General features: G+C 36.9%; 3 protein-coding genes across 3 annotated transcripts; 2 read left to right on the top strand and 1 right to left on the bottom strand.

Moving 5' to 3' along the window:
* Window positions 1-7629: 7629 nt before the first annotated feature.
* On the top strand, window positions 7630-10588 carry LOC110269543 (uncharacterized). The gene is made up of 5 exons (XM_088507695.1): window positions 7630-8138; window positions 8198-8405; window positions 9007-9598; window positions 9699-10243; window positions 10328-10588. Exons 1-5 carry the CDS (start codon window positions 7630-7632, stop codon window positions 10586-10588), a joined length of 2115 nt encoding a protein of 704 aa, XP_088363821.1.
* A 418-nt stretch (window positions 10589-11006) lies between these two features.
* Window positions 11007-11544, bottom strand: LOC110269851 (uncharacterized). Its single transcript, XM_021117624.2, has 2 exons — window positions 11353-11544; window positions 11007-11279 (listed from the first exon to the last, which is right to left on the bottom strand). Exons 1-2 carry the CDS (start codon window positions 11542-11544, stop codon window positions 11007-11009), a joined length of 465 nt encoding a protein of 154 aa, XP_020973283.1.
* A 2358-nt stretch (window positions 11545-13902) lies between these two features.
* Window positions 13903-14802, top strand: LOC148572687 (uncharacterized). The gene has a single exon (XM_088507694.1). The coding sequence runs from the start codon at window positions 13903-13905 to the stop codon at window positions 14800-14802; it is 900 nt and encodes a 299-aa protein (XP_088363820.1).
* Window positions 14803-15005: the final 203 nt, after the last annotated feature.

The raw sequence follows: 15005 nt of genomic DNA, 5'->3' as shown, positions 1-15005 counted from the left end.
TCCGGCAGACAAATCAGTCCCCAATTCATTTTCCGGCAGAGTAATTACCCAGATCAATCCCCAAAGATTTTAAAAACGGACATTTTAGTCCCCAAAAAAAACTAATGTACAAATCAATCCCCAACTTTTCTCTCTATTAGACATAATAGTCCCCCGTCCAAAAATAAAATAAAATAAAATAATTATTATTATTAATTACACAATAATATTGTACTATATTTTTTGTATTTTTTAGACAAAAATAATAATAAATTTATTCATTAGATTCTTATTTATATATATATATATAGTCACTCAATAATAATAATAATAATAAATATTATTTTATAAGAAATTCAAAGTTAAAATCATTTGATATTTTTGTATTTAATATAATCAAAAGATGTCTTATGTAAAAAAAAATTATATATGTTTATATTAAAAAATATGTATTAAAACAAAATATTTTAATTTGAATTTATATTAAATACATATTTTTTTTAATACAAACATATTTTTTAAAATAGTACATCTTTTGATTATATTAAATACAAAAATATCAAATGATTTTAACCTTGATTTATTTGTAAAATAATCTCTAATAATTTTATTTTTTATTATTATTATTATTATTATTATTATTATTATTATTATTATTAATTACATAATAATATTATACCATGATTTTTTGTATTTTCTAGATAAAAATAATGATAAATTTATTCATTAGATTCTTATATATGTATTTATATATATATATATATATATATATATATATATATATATATATATATATATATATATATATATATAGTCACTCAATAATAATAATAATAATAATAATAATAATAATAATAATAAATAAAATTATTAGAGATTATTTTATAAGAAATTTAAGGTTAAAACCATTTGATATTTTTGTATTTAATATAATCAAAAGATGTACTATTTTAAAAAATATGTTTGTATTAAAAAAATATGTATTTAATATAAATTCAAATTAAAATATTTTGTTTTAATACATATTTTTTAATATAAACATATATAATTTTTTTTTACATAGGATATCTTTTGATTATATTAAATACAAAAATATCAAATGATTTTAACTTTGAATTTCTTGTAAAATAATATCTAATAATTTTATTATTATTATTATTATTATTATTATTATTATTATTATTATTGAGTGACTATATATATATATATATATATATATATATAAGAATTTAATGAATAAATTTATCATTATTTTTGTCTAAAAAATACAAAAAATATAGTACAATATTATTGTGCAATTAATAATAATAATTATTTTATTTTTGGACGGGGGACTATTATGTCTAACAGAGAGAAACGTTGGGGATTGATTTGTACATTAATTTTTCTTGGGGACTAAAATGTCCGTTTTTAAAATCTTTGGGGACTGATCTGGGTAATTACTCTGCCGGAAAATGAACTGGGGATTGATTTGTCTGCCGGAGTAAAACCTTGGGGACTGATCTGTGTATTAATTTTTTTTGAGGACTAAAATGTCCGATTCTAAAATCTTCGGGGACTGATTTGGGTAATTACTCTATATTTTTTTACAGTCTATTCTTTTCGGATAATTGAATGTTGAGTATCATTATTATTTTTTTGAAAAAAAAAAAAAATCTTAGCATAAATCAAAATCTAAGGTGCATGATACCCGTAACTTAAACACAAAAACAAAAAAAAAAACAAAATATTCATGCTAAATATTTTTACATTTCAAACTTTGAATCCCTCCTTCTGTAACGAGAGTCGAACCCATGATATCAAGCTTGAATGAGACATGTAATAAATTATGTTTTCAACTGCTAACGAAGGTTTTTCAAAATAATGTTGCATGTTGACATCACAATATATTTGAATGCCAATAGAATTATTTAATTATAGATTATTTTAAAAATTCAAATTAATTATTTATCTTAATCTTATCTTTTTCTTTTTTATCTTATTGAAACTCAGTTTAGTTCAAAATTTAAAATAAAGATATTCAATTACTAAATGATATCTACTTTCTAATTTTATAAATACATTATACATAGTACAATCTCAACATAATTAAAGAGAGTTTTAATTACATTACTGCTGTCACTGTAATCTCCACCTCCACATTGCTATAGAGTTGGTGCCACTGCCACTATTTACATATCATGGATGATCAATCAAGCCTCTTTCGAATTTTGTTTTTGCTCTTGGTACGTTTTTGTGTCCCAATCTTTTGAATTTTTTCTTTTTTAGTCTTTCTTTCTTTTCTTTTTAACCTTTTTCAAGTTCTATTTGGAGTCTTTCCCTGTTTTTATTTGGTTAATGGAGAGGGTAATCAATTTGTTTTCAGACTCTAACTTTTTAAATAAATTTTACTATGTAGTTGTTAATTTTCTTTGTAGTTTAGTTTTTAGGGTACAAATATAAATAGTTGTCAGCAAAAATTAAAAATGCTTGTTTATGTCTTTATATAATGTAATTTTTTCTTTTAATTATGCAAAAGATTCACGCATGATAAAAAAAATAATTTCACTGTAAATATATATACCTTTTTATAATAATTTTTATTTTATTTTGTGATGATTTTGTCCCTTTTTAAATTAATATAACTGTATAAGAATGAGGACGAATTCTATGATCAATTGGTAGAATTTCAAGTCACCAAAAAAAAAAATTGGTAGAATTTCTCAATTTTATAATGCATCAAAATTTACATATTTTTAAGAATTGATATGAAATCGAAAGTTTTGGACTTTACTTGCATGATTCTGAAAAAAAAAAATAAAATAAAGAATGCAACGCATGTAGAAGCATAACAACGATAGAAAAGAAAAAGGGGGTAACTGGATTTTTTTTTTGTTTTTTTTTGGGGGTAGGGGTGACTGGGTGAGCATGAGTAGTGGGTACTCGATTATCTGTTCGAATCCAAACCAAACCAATTAAATTGGTTTTGAAACCAACGGATAATATTCGAATCAAATCAATGACTTTCTCTAATAATTGGTTCGAGTAACAGTTTTGAGAGTGTAGAATTCGAACCAACACACCCACACACTCCTGAGGGGACTGCATCTGTTGTTCTGGCTGGAGTATAGCCGCTCTAAAACTCATTGGTGGTGGTGTCCTCTTGGAGCTGGAGAAGTAAGACATTGGTTTTTTCTTACTTAATATCTACACTACTTTGTACTTTCCATTACACCGTTTTGGAAAATCTTAGTTCTTTTTTCTTCATATTTTTTATATTCATATTTATTTTGTTGGGGGGTGATGCATTCACAAATTTTAGTATACGTGTTGATACTAAATATTGTTGTATTGCTATTTCAAGTTAAATGTTGCCTGTGTGTTTTTTTAACAAATCTTAAAAATTCAAAGTAAAAAATAATTTGTGCTTTGCTTCCTGTCTCTCTCTATTTTTGGGGCCTTCATATCATGAAGATGCTTTATGACAATTGGATTACATCCCTTAGGTAGCGTTTGGTAGAGAGACAGAGACGGAAAGACTGAGATTGAGAGACAGAGACTAAGAGACAGGGATTGAAATAAATCTCAGTATTCTGTTTGGTACAAAATGGGAGACAGGAATTGAAACAATAATAAAACTCTAATTTAATTTGCACAAAGGGTAAAATTGGAATTAATTAATTGAAATGAAAGTATTTTAGGTATAAAATGTTATTAAAGTTTCAGTCTCCATCTCTAAAAATTTCAGTCCCCTGTGTCCCTACTTTTTGGAGGTACTGAAATACTGAACAGAAATTTCAGTACCATGTCTCTGAACTAACAAACACGATACTGAGTCTCAGTCTCTCAGTCTCTGTCTCAGTACTTCAAAACAAACGCTACCTTAAAAAACGGTGGGACTCAAGTTAAGGTCTCAAATTATTTAATTTTATTTTCTATTGTAAATAATTTGATTTTCCACTTATGAAATGCATTTGATAATGTGATGTTTATTGCTGGTAAGATTACTCCATTTGAGATAGTTGAGATAAGTCTCAATGTAGTCCCTGAAGTTGCACTCGAGCCTCAAAGTAGTCCCTGAACTTAAAAGTTCCTCAGAGTCATCCCCGAACTTGCACTCCGGGACTCAAAGTGGTCCTTCCGGCCATTTCAGCACACGTGGCGCAACCGGAAAGCTTAGCTGGCAGCGTCGTTGACACCTGGGACTCACAGAAACGACGTCGTTTTGGCTGTGGCGCCAAAATGACATGAAACGACGTCGTTTCACGCTCACTACGTCCCTCCCTCAACATTTCCATAACATTTTGTCTCCCTCCTCTCTACACACAAAACAAACACAACACAGAGTGTGGTTTCTTCTTCTCCCTCCGTCAATCTCCAATGGCGCATGTGCTCCTCCATTAACCGGACCGATTTCAGTGGAAGACGTTGGCTCTGGAGCATCGCTGCTTTCCTCTCCTTCATACACAAAGTTGGGCAGCCTTGTTTCTCTGAAAGAGGTAAGCCAAAAATGAAAAAAAATGTGGTTCCTCTGTTTTTTGATGTTGTTGTTCATCTAATATTCACAAAGTTCAGGCCTTTTTTTCGATTGTAATTGGTGGGTATGAACGCCTCTGTTCTTTTCTCTGTGTTAGGGTTTGATCACTACTGGCTTTCGTAGTGGTTTGGCCAAGCAAAATTGTAGAGTATGAGTGTTTCTTGTGTTTTGATGATATGAAAACGTGTTCTCTATGTGTTAGGGTTTACTACTCTTAGTGGAGGAGTTTTCAAACTGTTAATGTGTTTGAGGAGAATGACTCTGATCAATGTATTTATTTAACAGAGTTTGCATGATCACAGTAGAAGTAAAGATTTTTAGGGAGTTGAAATTTTTTGTAACTCTGATAATGGATTCTGAACTTGACTGATTAGTGAGAGTGATGATGAAAATTGTAGAAGAGAAAATTCATGAATGGTTTTAAATGATGATAAGCCATTATCTGAAGTTTAGCTGAAATGTGCTTCTGCTCTTTATGTGCTTCATTTAACTATTTTTCTCTTGGAATACACAATTATGATACTGGTTAGCTTTTCATAGAAGACTTTTGGGAACTTTTTTTTTTTGCCAAAAAGTTTCCAATGACTACACTTTTTCGAATAGAAAAAAAAAGGTCCTAATGTATATTATTACTATTCTTGAATGTCTTGAAGGCGTGAGGAAGCATTGCCTATATTCAAGAGGAGACTCTTAGGTGCCTTGCTGGAGTTTTCTGCTCAAGAATTGCAGGTTCAGGTATATTGGTTTTTGTCAATGATCTTCTTTTCAAACATTTTATTTATGGCATGTAGGCACAATTGTATCCTTTTGTCTTCTGATTCTATTTTCCTCATCAATCATTTTGGTTTCGAATGTCCATGCTTATCCAAAAATAAATAGCTTCACTCATAGTTAAGCACACCTAGTTAGTGTTTGAAAATGGTTCCTGTGATACAAATATAGTCAGCACTTATATAATATCAGCTCCATATCAAATATCTCTAGAGTTCTATTAAAAATGTCCAAAATACTCTGATAAATTGATAATAAGCTATGAGTTAGCCTCATATGATCGCATGACTTAAAGCTAGCACCTCCGTTAGGAAAGAACCTGGTGAAAGCATGAGAGTCCATTTTAACTATGTAAAACTAAGTAAACATTTATCAATAACACTAGAATCTGTGGCGATTGGCACTTTCAATACTCATAATTTTCACCTTACAATTTTCAGTAGAATTTTTTAAACCAAAAAATTTATTCCACAATAATTAGAAATTAGGTCAATAATAGTAGTTGATTGTCTTTAATGACCAAGGTTAACTTTTTGAACTTTGATGTAGCAGGGTTTGAATTGCCTTGTTAATTTATATCAATTCTACACTTGTACCTATCTGATTTAGAATTTTGCAACCTCCATAGCAGGTTGGGCATTGTATTATTCCTAAGTCATCCCTCTTATTGTGGTTTTTTAGCTAAAAATGGTGAGTTTAAGTATATAGTTACAACATAAAAACCACTAAAAATATGCAAAAGTAATCATAAAATTAGTGTATGAATTTTTCTTTTCGATTTCCATTTCTGGAAGCATGCCGCTTTATACACCAATATATGCAAAAGTAATCATAAAATTAGTGTATGCCGCTTTATAATAGTATACATTATTCTGTTCTATGAGTAGTGTTAGGAGTGGTTGGTTTATCTTATGTGTGTGTGTGCTCTTTTGTGTGTCATAGTTGTTGTGGTTTAAAGTGTAATTATTGTGATTTGATAAAATCATGTGATTCGTAGACATTATCCAAAGAATGGATAATGAATCAAAGGTTTTTTGTTTTTTGTTTTTTGGTTTTGGGTTGAGTTTGTACAAACTATCTAAAAAAAATTAATTTTGTAAATATTGGCTGCTAAGTCTTTGGAATATTTTTCTGAAATTCCACAGGTTTGTTCAGATAGATTCTACAAGTAAATCGGGTATGACAAGAAAATTGGGTATGACAAAGTTAGCCAAAGTTGGTGGCTGGTGCCTAATCGGCCTATGCAAACTGGTTTAAGAGCAATAGCAGATGATAATGAGCTGATGGAGATGTGTTACCTGGCTCAGCAGAACAAGAGGGTTATTCATATGTACTACGAACATGGAGTATTTGAGTCTGTGTATATTGAAGAAGCAGAACCAGTGGTTTCTGGCAAGGAGCTGATGCTGATACCAACCATTATCCCCACCCCAAAACTCACCACCAATGCCACAGCTGAACCAATTCCCAGCACAACACCATGCAATCCAACTTCTGAACCAAAGAATACTACTGAATCCACAAAACTAAAGGAGCCACTTACCTCATTGGCTGCTGGTAACCGAAACAAAGCAGGAAAAGTTTCCCCCCAACCCACTGCAAGTCTTGGACCTAAGCCCAATCCACCACCAAAGAGAATGGCCCAACCCAGTAAAAGCAAGCCCAAAATCCCACAAAAAAAAATGCCCCAACCCACAGCAATTCCGAAACCTTGGTCCAAAGGAAAAGAAACCAAGAAGACTAAAACAAAGAGAGGCTGTAAGAATGTAAAAATACCAGCAGCAGCATGTCGAAGGAGGCCACTGACAAGAGCTGCTGCTACTGGAAATATTGCAAGAACAATTGGTAAAGGAAAACAGCCCAAGACAGCCTTTGTTGCTTTGTCTAGTTCAGAGGGATCCTCAAACAGCCATGACAGTGACGATAGTGCAGAGGATGAAGCATATAGGCCTGGTGGTGATGAAGTGTCCAGTGAAGAAGACTTGCCTCCGGATAGGTCAGCAGGAAAGAGTAATGTGAAATTGAGAAGTAAGCCAGGGAAGAAACTTATAAAAGGAAAGAAGTCTGTTATGGTTGAAGATAATGGTCCTGTTTGTGCAGACTCAGATTCTGAGGATGATGAAATCATTTTTAGACCGATTCCTAAGTTTGGATCATCAGTTGCTCCTTATCATGATGTACAGGATGATCCTTATAATGACTCTGATGGTGGAGACTCATGGCACTTGGAAGAAATGAAGACTCCTCCAAACTCTGAGGATGAGTTGGAGGAAGTTGATTCAGATGATGTATTCCCTGCATTTAGAGAATGAGGGAGGTTTGGAGAGCTTAGGCTAGAGGTTGGAATGACTTTCACTACAAAAATGGAGTTCAAAGAGGCTGTGCGTGAATATTGCATACAAGAGGGTAGAAGGATTTGGTTTAAGAAGAACGATAACGTGAGGATGAGAGCTGTGTGTAAGGATGCGAGTTGTGGCTGGCTTGTGTATGCCTCTAACAATACTGAGAACAACTGCTGGCAGATCAAGACATTCATGGATGACCACACCTGTGCAAGAGAGACCAAAAACAGACTAGCTAATAGGAAGTGGCTAGCTTGCAAATTGGTGAAGAAACTAAGAAAATATCCGAATCTGAGACACTCTGAGGCTGCACAATATTTTAAGACTAAATGTGATCTGGAACTAAACAAGTCTTCACTGACCAGGGCCTTAGGAGATGCTAGATCTGTTGTGTATGGTGATGCAGCTGCCCAATATGGCATGGTGAGAGATTATGGGCTGACACTACTGAAGAGCAATCCAGGATCCACTGTCACAGTTGGGGTTATACCTCAGCCCAACCCTGATGATGATCCAATTTTCGAGAAGATGTATGTCTGTTTGGAGGGATGTAAAAAAGGATTTCTGGCTGGTTGCAAACCCCTCATAGGCTTGGATGGGGCTTTTCTGAAGACCGGCATGGTGGTCAGATATTGTCTGCAATTGGCCAAGACGCAAACAATCATATATATGTTATTGCTTATGCAATTGTCCCTGTTGAGAACACTGAAAACTGGAGATGGTTTTTGGAATTACTCCATCAAGACCTGGGGGATTATAAGAAGAACAACCTCTGTTTTATCTCAGATATGCAGAAGGTATGCAATATTTATAGGTTGTCACTTAAAATGATGTTTACACACTGGGCTACTGATTATATATGCTGAATTAATCTATTGTGACTTAAAATGATGTTTATACACTGGTTGTGACTTAATACTTATTAGTTATAACAAGTCACTTGTTGTTACTTATTAGTTACCTATTGGGTGTGTTTCAACATGATGATACTAACACATGGCTGCTGTCTATAGTTGCTGAATTAATCTATTGTGACTTATTTATACAGTGGTTGTGACTTAAGAATTCTAAGTTATTTAGTGTCAACCTATCTATTGTAGTTATCTATATGATGTTAATACACTGGGCTGCTGTCTATATATGCAGAATTAACCCTGGACTGATTATATGCTACATAATGTTCTGTCAATCTATTGTTACTCATTTATCCTGTTCTGCATAATGTTCTATAATAGTGCTGTGTAGGGACTAGTTTGATGTCACTTACATAAGTGTAGGGACTAGTTTGATGTCACTTGAACAAGTCTAGGGACTATTTTGATGTCACTTATATAACTGTAGGGACATATTTGCTGCCCGATAACAACTATCTGACCCCTTCTTTGGTATCTGAAACAGGGCCTTATAAATGCAGTTAAGGAGGTTTTTCCAGATGTGCATCACAGATTCTGTGTTTGGCATCTGTGGAAGAACTTCAACAAGCAATGGAAGGATCTCCAGCTTAGAGGGCTACTCTGGGATTGTGCAAGGTGTACTAGCCAAGATGGCTTCCTTGATATCATCAAAAAGATTGAAAGGGTTAATAAGGAAGCCTGGGAGTATTTGAACAAGTGGCCTAGAGACTCTTGGAACCGGGCATTCTTCAGTAATGCACCTAAAATAGATAACATCTGCAACAATGCCTGTGAAGTCTTCAACTCCAGGATCAAAGATGCTAGAGCTAAGCCTATTATCACACTCTTGGAAGAAGTCAGAATGTATGCAATGAGATCGATAGCTAGGAACAAGGTGAAGCTGAATTCGAACACTGGAGTTCTACCTCCTATACAACGCAGCAGGTTAGAAAAGATACGGAAGGAATCAAAAAATTGGGTCCCGATGTGGTCTGGTGACGCAGATTATGAGAAGTTTGAAGTACATGGCTGGCCGACCAACATGGTTGTGGACTTGGGAAAGAGGCTCTGCACATGTGGTTTCTGGCAATTGAGTGGTACTGTTTTTTAAATTCATTGTCTTAGTCTTATTATCATTATCAACCTTTGTTGTAGGCTTACTGTTGTTGTCTTCGTTGTTGTGTGAATGTTGTTTAGGGATGCCATGTGTGCATGCGTGTGCTGCACTGGCAAAGGCTGGTAAGAGACCGGAGGACTACTGTCACCAGTGGTTGACCATGGAAGCATATAACAACACATATGCCTTCCATATCAATCCAATTCCAGGTCAAGCACTATGGGAAAAGTCACCATATAACAGACCACAAGCACCAAAATTTAGAAATAAGTCCGGACCACTCAAGAAAAAAAGAAGAAAAGATGCTGATGAGGAGCCAAGTGGGAGTAAGAAGTTAAAGACGAAGATGAAAAGAATATATAAAAAAGTTCGATGTCGTTGTTGTGGCGAAGCAGAACACACGAGAAGGAACTGTCCAAAGAGGGCTGCTGCCGAAGAGGCTGCTGCAGCTGCAGAAGCTGCTGCTGCAGAGGCTACCGCTGCAGAGGCTGCCGCTGCACAACCCACTGCTGCTAATGGTGGTGAAGGTCAGGCCAACTCTGCTGCCCCTGTCCCAGAAGCCCCAACCGAAATCAATCTTGACCAAAGTCAACCACCCTCGGAAGCAACTGATGACTCTCAACAGGTTCACGAGCTTATATGATTTTAAATTTATCATACTCACATCCTTACCTAGTTTACTAACTATGTTACATTTCTTGGCTGATAGGTTCTACCCTCACCTGTTAGGCCGCCAAAGCTCCCTTTAAAAAGAAAGTTAGCCAAGGGTTGTGAAAAACCAGCTTCAGGAAGTAGCAATCCACCAGTAACCACCCCACCTGCTGCTACCCCACCAGGAAGTAGTCATACATTAAGGAATCCCCCACCTAACCCTATGCAAGGTGCAACACAGGGAACTGCTACAAGGCTTGCAAATTTCATGAAGTTTGTGCCCAATCCTGGATTCAAGGCACCCAGACACAAAAGATGAAGATTAGGATGATTATGTTTAGGGAAAGCAGGCTGTTTTTTTGTATCTATTTTGCTGATGTTGTTTACAATGCCTAAAATATTGTCCCAGTGTTGGGGATTTTAGGGAAAGCAGGCTATTTTTTTGTATCTATTTTGCTGGTGTTTTGGCTCTATAATGCCTTTTTTGAATCAAACATTACCAATATGAATATGAATTATGAATTATGATTTTATTCAATTGAGTTTTCTCAGCCTTTTCTTTATATATTATCCTTTGTTACAAATCTAAGACTAGTTCAAGTGTTGTCCATTTCTATTTCATTGAAAAGAAGTCCAGGAACAGAAGTATGCATATAATCAAACACCTTAATTTTCATTTCTTTCAAACAAAAGGATAGGAACAACTACATGAACAAGGAATGCATATAACATGCATGTCATTTGTTTTTTGTTAGATACAGTTGACCCTGCTGTCTATCCAGCTTTAATACAAGAACACCAATTACAATCAGCAGCATGAACACAAACATCAAAATTTCCTCCATTTTTAGAACCCTAAATTCAGCTTTTAATTTACCAAATTTCCAAGCCATCTTCATCTTCCATTCTTCATCATCAACTGAATGTCTTGTTCTATCATCACATGGCATGGCATCTTCCAAAACTTTATCAACCCACAAAAACAATTCACACCATTTCTTCCCAACGGTCTGCACATCAAAGAAAATTCAATCAGCAAAATTTATATCCTCCAATACAGCATTCAACAACAACAACACTTACATTGTAGTTTGGGCAACCCAGGAACGGTCTCCTTGGATTAGAATCCGTCCCTGACCACCGGAGCACCGGTCTCGACCCGCAGGCACACCATTCTGGCAAACGAGCTTCTCTGTTTCTGTTCATTCTCCTCATGATGCTTCCAAATGATCGTAGGTTGTTCGAGCTCCCAGCTGCATTGCTCGTGGTAGCCATAACCGGCGGGTTTCAGAGAGGGAGAAGAGAAGAACACAGCACCAACGAGAAGAGAGTAGACTGAACAATGTGGCCTTCAAATTTGGGGATTAGGGTTTTAACTAACCCTGAGGGACCAAATTGAGTCAGAAGAGTTTACTCTACCATATCAGCTAGCCGTTGTGAGTCCCAGGTGTCAACGACGCTGCCAGCTAAGCTTTCCGGTTGCGCCACGTGTGCTGAAATGGTCGGAAGGACCACTTTGAGTCCCGGAGTGCAAGTTCGGGATGACTTTGAGGAACTTTTAAGTTCAGGGACTACTTTGAGACTCGAGTGCAAGTTCAGGGACTACATTGAGGCTTTTCTCGAGATAGTTTTATGAAGGTACATTTATTTGTGCTCAATGACTTCAATTAATTTGAAAATTTTCAATGCTGCAGAGCTAACCCTCAAGACAACATGAATCAAGTTCCCAGTTTGGCCAAACCTACAGTATATATCATCACATCAAACACGCGCAATAGAATAATGACATTATTTGTGAATAGCACAAATACATATTAAGATTTGGATTTCGGTAAGATTACTTCATATTAGATATTTTGTGAAGGTTATATCCATTTCTACTCAGAGACTTCAATTAATTTGAACATTTTTTTTAGCAACGCTAACTATTAGAAATTCAGACATAGGAACCAAGTTCATAGTTTGTTAAATGTACGGTATATAAGAGATGGCTTACTTGTCCAGGTTGCCTTGGAAGGGTTTATAGAGTACAGAATGTACGGATTCAGTTGAGACTATACACAATGTAACTGAAAAGGTACTTGTTCTCGTAATTACGTTTGTTTAATGTATAAAGCAGGATCTCAACTCAAAAGGATTCATGATACGCCTAACAAGAAACCCAACCAGCAAACTCAAAACAACAGCAGCCCAATTGAGGAACCAGAAGAGAATGTTGAAGCAGCAGGTGGGATAGCCACTGAGAAAGGCCCAACAAGTAAGAGAGAAAGAAGAGCCCCATCATGGATGAAGGATTACCATATGAACTAATAGAGGGAGAGCATGATAGTCAATCCATATAGGCAGTTAGTTAGGATCTCAGAGGAATAAAAGGTAAGGGGTAAAGAGAGAAAGAGGGCATAGAGAATTACGAAAGTGTGAAATGGAGTCATTCTCCCAGGACTCGAAGCTGGGGGTGGCGTCATTGTAACTACTGGTGGTTGTTGAATTTTGCTTAATTCTTCTATTTCATTCATCTTTCATCCCGTTCATGTGCATTTTCATATTTTGCATTCATTGAGTCTAACAAATTGGTGCTCTCGTTGAGAAGATTCGGAAATGGAATCAGGAACTCCACTGTCCCGCTTGGAGGATGCTTACCAACAACATCGGTCCGAGATCGCAGCGCTTCAGAGAGGGCAGATCGAAACCATCGCTCAGGTCGTGGAAACCCAAAGCCGACTTGGATCAGTGGAAACGTCGGTTAAGAGCATTGAGAAGATGCTCAAGGAAAGCTTGAAGCTCAAGCAAGCGATACCGAAACATGGAGAGAGTTTCGATTTCGCAGGTTCTACGGGGAATCTCCATCTGTCACAATGGCCGAAGGGAGTTCGGGCCGAGCTACCAGTTTTTAACGGCGAGGGAGTGGAGGAATGGACCTTCCGAGCCAGGGAATATTTCGAGCTTTATGCGGTACCAGAGGCGTGGAGAGTGCGGCTCTTGTCCTTCCACCTCACCGGCCCAGCATATACATGGTATCGATGGTGCGTAAATAATGGCATCATGTATACTTGGGAGGGATTCTTGGAGGCGCTAATCACTAGATTCGGTCGCAATATTTTTCATGACCCAAAGGCAGCGTTGAAAGATCTTCAACAACATCCCACGGTCGCAGAGTACCAGTCCCAATTCGAAGATCTGTCCAACCAAGTCACGGGACTGACGGAGGATTGGCTAGTGTCACTCTTTACGGCTGGGTTGAACGATGCACTCAAGTGCGAGCTCATGCTTGCGAAGCCTAAGACATATGTGGAAGCGGTCGCCCTTGCCAAACTGCATGAGCAGAAGCATAGTGCAAATTCTCTCAATCTGCGGCCACACAGCCACCGTACTGCCGGAGGTACTCCTACCACTCTCAGCCCTGTTCGGCCACCATTGCTACGACCACCCTCATCATCCGCATCATTGAAGTCCCCAGTACTTGAAAAGGGACCCCCTGGCTCACAAAGCGGGAGTAATACTCCTCATCGTCGACTCACAGCTGCCGAGATTAAATAGCGGCGCGAGAAGGGACTTTGTTATTATTGTGATGAAAAGTATTCGGTAGGACATAAGTGCAAATCATCCTTTCTACTATTGGTGGGAGGTGAAAAAATGGATGAGTTACTTCATGGGTGGCAGACCGAAATGACTAATCCAGAGGGAGACTCGGCCAGCTTGGGAACACCCATTCCGGAGGAAGGCGTGGTGGAGATAAGCTTCAATGCCATGGTGGGGGTGTACCACCCAGAAACTATCAGAATTGTTGGAACCTGTGAAGGGAACCCAGTAATGGTATTAGTGGATGGGGGGAGCACCCATAATTTCATGAAATCAGCGACAGCAAGGAAAGTGGGCTTACCAATCACTCAAGTACCGCAGTTGAATGTATATGTTGGTAATGGCGAGTGTATTGGCTGTGTTTCCAAATGCAATCAGGTGCCGCTACATATGCAAGGATTTGGATTCCGGTTAGAAACCTTCATTCTTGATATCAAGGGAGCCGATATTGTTTTGGGGGTACAATGGTTAATGCAATTAGGTGATGTAACAATGAATTATTTGAATTTAACAATGGAATTCGTGGTAGGGGGACAAACTGTAAAGCTGCAAGGTGAGCGGTTGTTCCAGCCAGGGGCAATCGGAGGTAGAACTCTTAACAAGATGGTCACTGCCGATGTCATCGCTTCCTTCATTCATTTAAGAGTGCTGGAACCGAATGAACTTGAAGCCACACCAGAACAGCAAGATCAACAAGTGCAGCAAGTATTGGAAGAGTACCAAGAGGTGTTCCAAGAACCCACCGAATTACCTCCACCCAGAGAAATTGAGCACCAAATTCACCTCCAACAAGGAGCAGACCCGGTAAATGTACGCCCCTATCGTTACCCACATCATCAGAAGGAAGAGATTGAGAAATTGGTGGAGGAAATGCTACAAGCAGGGGTTATTAGAGAGAGTCACAGTGCTTTCTCCAACCCAGTATTACTCGTACACAAGAAGGATGGGAGCTAGCGTTTTTGCATGGACTACCGCGCATTGAATGCAATTACCATTAAGGATAAGTTTCCGATCCCAAATATTGATGAGATCCTTGATGAATTAGGTGGTGCCGAGTACTTTTCCAAGATTGACCTCCGTTCTGGCTACCATCAAATTAAAATGCATGAAAGTGACATTTCGAAAACAGCCTTTCGAACACACTTGGGACATTATGA

The sequence above is a fragment of the Arachis ipaensis genome, chromosome B3 (genome assembly GCF_059453495.1).
Source record: "Arachis ipaensis isolate K30076 ecotype BB chromosome B3, ASM5945349v1, whole genome shotgun sequence".
NCBI lineage: Eukaryota > Viridiplantae > Streptophyta > Magnoliopsida > Fabales > Fabaceae > Arachis > Arachis ipaensis.
Note: the sequence above shows the minus strand (reverse complement) of the source record. Positions and strands in the feature narration are given on the sequence as shown.